This window comes from Rhincodon typus, chromosome 47, assembly GCF_021869965.1.
Source record: "Rhincodon typus isolate 14 chromosome 47, sRhiTyp1.1, whole genome shotgun sequence".
Taxonomy (NCBI): Eukaryota; Metazoa; Chordata; class Chondrichthyes; order Orectolobiformes; family Rhincodontidae; genus Rhincodon; species Rhincodon typus.
In genome coordinates, this window is record NC_063378.1 from 7,430,780 (window position 1) to 7,440,163 (window position 9,384).

The 9,384-nt window shown below is 46.5% G+C and overlaps 1 protein-coding gene across 1 annotated transcript in view; it reads left to right on the top strand.

Annotated features, from left to right (window-relative positions):
• The window catches only part of LOC109915930 (serine/threonine-protein phosphatase 2A 65 kDa regulatory subunit A alpha isoform-like), a gene marked incomplete at its 5' end in the record, with an annotated part of 27,402 nt that overhangs the window by 8,956 nt on the left and 9,062 nt on the right, over nucleotides 1-9,384 (top strand). Inside the window, 4 exons of the mRNA XM_048620652.1 lie at nucleotides 4,184-4,318; nucleotides 4,992-5,165; nucleotides 6,065-6,125; nucleotides 9,033-9,187. Coding sequence (XP_048476609.1) covers nucleotides 4,184-4,318; nucleotides 4,992-5,165; nucleotides 6,065-6,125; nucleotides 9,033-9,187 — 525 coding nt within the window. The remainder of the gene's footprint in view (nucleotides 1-4,183; nucleotides 4,319-4,991; nucleotides 5,166-6,064; nucleotides 6,126-9,032; nucleotides 9,188-9,384) is intronic.

The following is a 9,384-nucleotide window of genomic DNA, read 5'->3' on the forward strand; positions in this document are numbered from 1 at the left end:
ACTCTGTATCGAACTCCATACTATCCCTGTCCTGGCAGTGTTCGATGGGAACAGTACAGAGAGAGTTTTACTCTGTATCTAACGCCATACTATCCCTGTCCTGGCAGTGTTTGATGGGAGCAGTACAGAGAGAGTTTTACTCCGTATCTAACGCCATACTATCCCTGTCCTGGCAGTGTTTGATGGGAACAGTGTAGACAGAGCTTTATATTTGACCCCATGCTCAACCTGGAGGTTACCATTAACCAGAAACCAAACTGGACTTGCCATTTACATACTGTAGCTGGAAGAGCAGGTCAGAAGCTGGGAATCCTGGAGTGACTAACTCATCTCCTGGCTCCCCAAAGCCTGTTCACCATCTACAAGCACAAGTCAGGAGTATGATGGAATACTCCCCACTTGCCTGGATGAGTGGTGCTCCAAAAACATTCAAAATGTTCAACACTGTCCATTACAAAGCAGCCCACTTGATTAGCATCCACTCCCACCACCACCACCAATGCTCAGTAGCAGCAGTGTGTCCCATCAACAGGATGCACTGTAGAAATTTTTCAAGGCTCCTTAGACAGTGCCTTATGAGCCCATGACTCTAGAAGCACAAGGGCAGCAGATATATGGGAACACTACCCCGTACAAGTTCCCCTCCAAGCCACTTACCTCCCTGACTTGAAAATATATCACCGTTCCTTCAGTGTTGCTGTCCTGGATTCCCTACCTAAGAGCATTGTGGGTGCCTATAGCACACAGACTGCAGCAGTTCAAGAGGGCAGCTCACCATCGCCTTCTCAAGGAGGACCTAGGGATAATAAATAAATAAAATGCCCGCATCTCATGAATGAATAAATTTCAAAAGAAATTTGCTTGATTTGAGCAAGACATTTGCTATTGCATTAGACTCTGAGGATTATGTCCTTTTGGCATGATATGGTGCCTCAGACTTACTTTCAAGGGCTTCATTTTTGAATAGCCATGTTGAGTCACTTCAGACAGGTCTGTGAAGGTCATTATGTATGATACACCAGTGCCTATCTGTCACTTTATGTTGACTTAATGTTCATTTTCGGCTGTCTTCACTAAAACAGTCACAAACTGTTCATTGACTGTTGATCAGACTGAATCAATCTGCTGTAATCTGGTGTACAGTGATTCATCAGAATCTTCAATTGATATCTCTCCGGGAGTCCTGTGTATCTGCTGTTGTATATTTTAGCTGTGCACTTGTGCAAAATAACTCGGCTCGGAAGTAACAGCCTGTTTGCTCTACGCTTGACATATATTTTCTTCTTTGGGTGATATCTCCTGCAGCCTTTGCCTAATGCTCCACAATTGTTCTGCCTTTTGGACCTATAGAGTCGCTATACCATGACTAAGCTCCAGCTGCTGATTTACAACCTTAGTGCTTTTGCACATGTTCATAGTTTTCTTGAAGCTAGGTTTCTCCTCTCTTAGTGACGTGCAGTCACTGTGGAACCTCTTATGTCTAATACAATCCAGTCCTTAATTAGACCATCCTTTGGTTACACAGAGTCACAGGATTCTTTGAGTTGCATTAATACAGTAACTTTAATCAATGGACTCTTTTTCATCTTGGGCCCTATTATCAAACATTGGTTGAGTTCACTCAGGTTTCAAAATTTCTGCTGCCCATTTATTTTTGCTCTTCAGAGAGGTCTCAGGTGAAAGACACTTTGGAGCAATCTCTTCCCAACAATGATGGAAGGCTCCCTACTAATAACTGTTCTGGTTTATTCATTAAATCAGTCACAATTTCATTATTTTGCCATTATGAATGGAGAAAAAAATACCAGGGCAGTGTTTTATTTCATTCTGAGCAGCACCATGAGAGGAAAAATTGTAGCCAATGCGTCTTACCCAATGCCTTCAGCAGCTTTCGGTGGCATCCTTTGTCCCTTTTGTTGGAGCTTTTGGCAGCTTTGCATGTTCCTGTGTTCATTTTTTGATAGTTGTGCTTCAGTATAGCTCTTGAACACTCAATCTCAGCTCTACTTTGATACATTTCAAGCTCAATCTAGTTAACAGCCTAGTTTGTATCTGTCTTTATTGTACTGGCTGTAAGTTTCTTGCCTGTAATGAATCCTTCACTGTGGAAATCACGTGTCTACAATAAGATAGGACGCATATAGTATAGTATTGCATTTCTGTCCTAAACACTGGCCTTAAGGGAAGGTTTATTTAATAGCAATAAAACTTTAATATACTCTGTCATAGATTATAAATGGCTGTAATCCTTCTCTTCGCACCAATAATTTCCTGCTCAGTTTCCTGGCCAGCGCATTGGTATCAGGTTCTGCAGGCTCATCTGAGGTCTGCTCAAGTATGACACAAAGCTTAGTTTGAAAAGGGCATTCATCTATCACAGAGATGTAGACGGGTTACACCATGATGATTAAATACCGAAGCCCAACCATCTAGTTTAGGGTTCTGTTTTGCAGGGGTGATATGCTTCTCAGCAGTGAACTGGAGCTTCAGCACTCTTTGCACTGCTGTTCAAGATGTGCATAAGAATATCTAGGGGAGGCATTATTCCTCAAGGTAGTCTTCAAGGAAAGCATCAATAGTGCAATGTCATAACAGATTGAGAGAGCGCGCGGGAATGTAGCACAAAGTGCCATATACAGGGGGTCCCCAAATTACCAATGTCAGGTTTACAAACACTTGTACTTATGAGCACAATCCATATAGGGGTGTACTTTTAAGGATCTGACACATGAATGTTTCCTGTACTTAATAACAAATAATTTATATTGTTCTGCACTGTGTTCCAACTTGAGTACAAATCAACCTGTGAACGGACTCCAGAATGGAACGCATTCACAAGCCAATGACCACAAGCATTTGTTTCAGTATATTAACATCCATCCTCCAAAAGTGTCTTCAATATTGTTTGCTCTTTATTCTCCCATCTCTGCGTCTTAGTGCCACTGACAGTGGAAGGATGGCTTCCCATTTATCGCCCCTGCTGTCAGTGTGCAATGGCAACTCCCTCTCCCCTCAAGGACAACAGCCATCCGGAGAGAGGTCACATTCCCTGAGACACCTCTTCCCCCAGCTGGGCAATGTGGCCCGTGTCAAGGTCTGAGCATGGACTTTGCAGGCGCTGGACCTGGCTCCTTTTTTGGCCACGTCCAACAGAACCGTTCAGGTCTCTGATTGATTTCTGCCAGATCTTCTGCTGCCTGCCCCTGCATCTCCACCAGCCCTTTTACAGCTGAGGGTAGATTCTGGATTCAGCCTGTTCTCGAGCAGCCCTCCGAGTGCCAGAGCCCTCAGCCGTACTCCAGTGTCTCCTCGGGTTCTCATGGGCGCTGACCGCCACATCCACCTTTTGACCAGATTATGGTCGCTCGGGGTAATCATGTATTGCCACTGTCACTCCTTCCCTCTCTCTCTGCAGTGCCAAGAGGTCAGCCCCAGTAAACAGGGAGGTGTCAGTGAACCATGGGGCATGTCTCACAGCTCCAGGCATGGCATGGGGGGTGTGCGATGACCCTGACCTATGCTCATAATCCTGGGTTACAGAGAGTGTCGGGTACCTTTTAAATGTGGCGCACAGATCATAGAATCCGCCAGTGTGGAAGCAGGCCATTTGGCCTATCGAGTCCGCACCGACCCTCCAAAGAGCATCCCACCCAGACCCTATCCCTGTAAGCCTGCATTTCCCAAGGCTAATCCACCTGGTCTGCACATCCGTGGACTCCAAGGGCAATTTAGCGTGGCCAGTCCACCTAACCTGCACATCTTTGGACTGTGGGAGGAAACTGGAGCACCCGGAGGAAACCCACGCAGACGCTGGGCAAACGTACATACTCCACACAGACAGTTGCCCGAGGGTGGAATCGAACCTGGGTCCCTCGTGCTGTGAGGCAGTAATGCTAACCACTCAGCCACTGTGCCACCCAAGGCACTGAAGCCCAGAGGGTTCCGCGGGAAGCAGGAATTTCTGCCCTGCTCCCATCGCCTCAAGGATTTGGTGTTTTTTGCTCACACGTAAATATGGAGTGAGTTGAGAAAGGTTCAAACGTGATCACCTCCTGCTTTTCTGTCCACCTTCCATCAATCTCAAAACAAGAGACGTCTGCCGTCTGAGTCTAACTCTGAACTGTAACTGCAGTGTATAAAATCAGAATGCTTGCTCACTGAGCTTTGCTCTGCCTTGAATTAGGAGCTGGTATCGGATGCAAATGAGCATGTGAAGTCTGCCCTGGCTGCTGTTATCATGGGCTTGTCTCCAATGCTGGGGAAGGAGAACACCATTGAGCACCTCCTGCCCCTCTTCCTCGCACAGCTGAAAGATGATGTGAGTGTCTCTCTGTGTGCCGAGAAGTTCCTATTGAACCTGTTTCCCACTGCCTATTAAGGCAGCATGTTCAAGATAAACAGCTCACTGTGTGAGTAATAAATTCTCTGTGACCTCACTGATTTGTTGCACACTTACTTTACCACCTCTGCCTTCTCTATCTCTCTCTCATTTACTGCCTGCTTTCTGATTATTATATACCTACCCTTTTCCTCTCTCACGCTGTCTCTGCCCCTGTCTATTTCTCTGCCCTCTCTCTTTCGCTCTCTCACTGTACGGCCACTGTCTCTTTGAATCTCTCTGCACTTTTTCTCTCTCTCTGCACTGTCACTCTCTCTCTTTCTCTCTGCATGGTCTACCTTGGGCTGTCTACTCTCTACTGTATTTTCCTCTATCTCTGCTCTCTTTCTCTTTCTCCCTTTGCCATCTGTCTATCTTCCTCCGTGTTCTCTCCTTGTCTCTGTCTTTATTTCTCTCTGCTCTCTGTTTCTCCCTCGCACTCTGTGCTGTCTCTCTCCATCTATTGCTTCTCTCTCTCTCTCTCTGTGTGCTGTGTCTTTCTGTTTCTGATTCTCTCTGCATTCTTTCCCTCTTTTTCTACTTCTCTCTTCATGCTCTGTCTCTCCCTGTGCATTGCCACTGTCATTCCTTCCCTCTCTCTCTCTCCCTGCAGTGCCCAGAGGTCCGACTGAACATCATTTCCAACCTGGACTGTGTGAATGAGGTGATTGGCATCAGGCAGCTGTCACAGTCTCTGCTCCCTGCCATTGTTGAGCTGGCAGAAGATGCAAAATGGCGGGTGCGATTGGCCATCATCGAGTACATGCCTCTGTTAGCAGGCCAGCTGGTAAGTAAGTGGTTTGATGTGGTCTTTGAGAAAGGCAGAACTCTCATTTCTCTCGCAACTTTCACCACCTCAGGACATCGCCCAGTGTTTCAAAGCCAATCAAGGTAACCTTTTGGAAGTGCAGTCAGTCTTGTAACTGTACGAAACAGGGCGGCCACTTTACACCCTGCAAGATCCCATAAACAGTGATGCGATCCCTGAAGCCACTTTATCTGTTTCAGTGATGTTAGCTGAGGGATAGATATCAGCCCCAGGACTCAGGAGAGAACTGCCCCTCTGCATTTTGAGTGTTGTTGGAACTGCATTCATCCAAGCAAGTGCCATCACACTCCTGACTTGTGCCTTGTTGTAAGTAGTGGGCAGGCTTGGGCCGAATTAGGAGTTGAGGTGCTTGGCACAGAATTTCCAATCTTTGACCTGCTCTCATAGCTGCAGTGTGGCCATAGCTGTTCCACTTAAGTTTCTGCTCAATAGTGACCCCTGCCCACCCAAAGGATGTTAAAAATGGGAGATTAATGATAGTAATTCCATAAATGTCCAGGGGAGATGGTTGATTCGATAGTGCATGTTCCTGTGTAACCGGCTTGAGGACAGGTCTGAATGGGACTCCTCCTGTTCCTGTGTGACAGGCATGAGGAGGGGGCTGAATGGCATCCTCCTGTTTCTGTGTAACAGGCTTGAGAAGGGCGCTGAATGGCCTCCTGTTCTGATGTATGCTGAACGTATTGACAGCTGCGTGAGGGGGAGGATCTGTCCTTGGCGCTGTCCTTCTCTTCGGCAGGAGAAACCGGCTTGGTGCACAGGAGGGTGCAAATACAAGGTCAGTATGATATTCAAACTGTCTACTGCAGAACTGCCCAAGTCTCCCCTTTAAAAATGCTGTCTGTTTTCCTCCACAGGGTGTTGATTTCTTCAATGAGAAACTGAACTCACTCTGCATGGCTTGGCTGGTGGATCATGGTGAGGACGGTGTCGCTTTGTTATCAACACCGATGTATGACTATCATACAGTTTCATTCAGGAGCAGGCAAACGTTATGAGGGACATTTTACCTTGGGCTCCTCTAGTCATTGCACAACGTAGGAAATAGGAGCAGGGAGGAGGCTGTTCAGCCCCTCAAGACTGCTCTGCTATTCAGCTAGATCATTGTTTTTCATTGATGGGCTGTGGGCATCACTAGCTTTATTGCCCAGAGGGCTGTTAAGAGTCAACCACAGTGCTGATATTGTCCCTCAATACTATTACACAGGATCAAAGAATTATTACAGTGCAGGGGGCCATTCAGCCTGTGAGGTCCGTGCCAACTCTTTGAGCATTCCAATTTGCTGCTTTCTAACCGTAGTCCTGCAGATTGTTTCTGATTAAATAACCATCCAGTACCATCTTGAATTCCCCGATTGGACCCGATTCCACAGGCAGTGCCTTCCAAACTGAACTACCCACTGTGTGAACAATGCTATTCTCAACCCGTGTTTGCTTCTTTTGCAAAACACTTCAAAACTGTTCCGTCTCACCCTGACTAGACTCATGCTTTCCAAACTTCAATCAAATCTCCCTTAGATTTCTGAGTTCAAGAAGACTTCTTCAATTGTTCCTCATCACAGTCTACTTTTTCTACCCTTTCATCATAACCCTTGATTCCCTGACTGATCGAGAATCCACCTATCTCAGCCTTAAATATGCACAAGGACTGTGCCTCCATAGCTCTCACTGCTAAGGATGGTAAGGAAATTCCACCTCATCTCAGTCTTGAATTGGCATGCCTTTATTCTGAGACTATGCCATCTTGTCCTAGACTTTCCCATGAGGGGAAACGCCCTCTCAACATATTTCATGATACCTAGAAATCCACTGGTCTGTCTTGAACACATTCAATGACTTCAAGCTTCCGTAGCCCTCTAGTAGACTACAGAATTCTAAAACGTCATCCAGAGTTTATTTTTGTTCCCTCGTGGGTGTCGCTGGCTGGGCCAGCATTTAATGCCCTTAATGCCCTTTGAGAAGGTGGTGGTGAGCTACGTTCTTGAACCACTGCATTCCATTTGAAGGAATTCTCCTCATTTTAGCCGTGCTGTTAATATGACACAGTGCCCTCTGGTTCTACCCCCAATTCCGTTCATGGAACCAGGGAGAAACACATCCACCTTCTCAAGCTTTGTACAACTCAATGAGATCACCTTTCATTTGTCTAAACGCGACCCGGTTCTCTCAAACTCTGCTCAAGGCAACAATCCCAGAGGTCAGAGATGGTCAAAATCTCCCCTCCCCCGACCGCATCCCAAAACCAGCCCAGCTCATCCCCGCCTCCCTAACCTGTCCTTCCTCCTACCTATCCACTCCTCCCACCTCAAGCCCCACCCCCATATCCTACCTACTAGCCTCATCTCGCTTCCTTGACCTGTCCGTCCTCCCTGGTCTGACCTATCCCCTCCCTAACTCCCCATCTACACTCACCTTTACTGGCTCCAACCCCGCCTCTTTGACCTGTCTGTCTCCTCTCTACCTATCTTCTCCTTTATCCATCTTCTATCCGCCTCCCCTTCTTTCTCTATTTATTTCAGAATCCCCTTCCCCTCCCCCATTTCTGAAGAAGGGTCTAGACCCGAAACGTCAGCTTTCCTGCTCCTCCAATGCTGCTTGGCCTGCTGTGTTCATCCAGCTCTACACCTTGTAATCCCAGAGGTCAGTTCTGGCGAAAGGTGGTCATTGCACCCGCGATGTCCAAACTTCATCCCTGCAACAGTAAATCACCACAGTTTCTGTCCATGCCAATGATCCAGTTCCCTTTTGAAGGTCACTTTTGAACTTGTCCATCACAACATTCAGGTAGTTCATTTCTAGCCTACTAACCACCCGCTACATGACAACACTTTCTTTTCATGTAGATCATTGCTTCTTCTGCCAATTAGCTGCCTTTAATGTGTGCCGTCTGGTTTTCAATCCTTCTGTCAATGGGAGCAGTTTCTCCTTGTCTCCTCTTTCTAAGCTCCTAATGATTTTGAACCCCTTGATCGAATCTCTTCACAGATATTTCAACCCCAACTCCTCCAGTGTGTGTGTGTGTGTGTGTGTGTGTGTGTATTGGTTGGAAGTGGTGAGCAGAGATATAGGGAAGTGGCAGGAGATTGATACAAGGTAAATGAACTGGTGCAGATATGATGGGGCCAATGACCTCTGTCTGCATTGTAACAATTCTCTGATACTATGAAGCATAAACACAGACCCAGAGTAGCTGGGCCGAATGGCCTGAACTTGTGCTGAACTCACTTCAATAGTGATTAGTGCAATATTAAATGTTGATGACTTAGTCTGGTACCTCAAGGGAACATTATTGCTGAAAGTAGAAGCAACACTTGAAGTTGAAGCTTTTCTTCTTGTACTCATCAGGACAGATGCAAGAAAACCAAATTTCAGAGGAGATAATAATTTGTGCTGCATGTCAGCCAAAGTACCAATTGGCTGATACTTGCTAAGGGGAATTCCACAGTCACATTTCAACCAATTAGAGTCCACTTGCTATTTTTGACTTAACAGAAAAGCTTTGGGATACCTGTTCCCTGGTGCATTTCTGCAGTGACACTCCAACAAATCAGAGTCAACCCATTAGCCAGGTGCACCATGAATTAACCAGTGATCCCTCTAAAATTTGGTTTTCCTGAATCTATCCTGATCAGTGCCAACCAAAAAGCTCCTGCGTCTTGCTCCTGTTTTTTTTGCAGAAATACGGAATTTTCTGAAGGGCTTAAGCCCAGTGTGAAGCTGTGCTGACAAGAGAGAGTACAGTGCGGGGTTGGTAGATATCCATTCTCGATCGTGGTCTTTCTGGCCTAGAATTTGTGATGTTTTCCATCTCTCCCCACCCCCCAGTGTACGCCATTCGTGAGGCAGCCACCAACAATTTGAAGAAGCTCACCCAGAAGTTCGGCAAGGTTTGGGCTCAGAACACCATCCTTCCCAAGGTGCTGTCTATGTCAACCAATCCCAACTACCTCCACCGAATGACCACTCTCTTCTGCGTCAATGTAAGTTTTTGGCTGTCTGCTGGACTGTCCTCTACACCCCTACACACACACCCCTACACACACACACACACACACACACACACACAATCACACACACATCCACATGCACAATCTCTCACACACACATACACACACATTCACACACACACCCACACACGCGCGCACTCACACCCACATGCACAATCACACACACACAC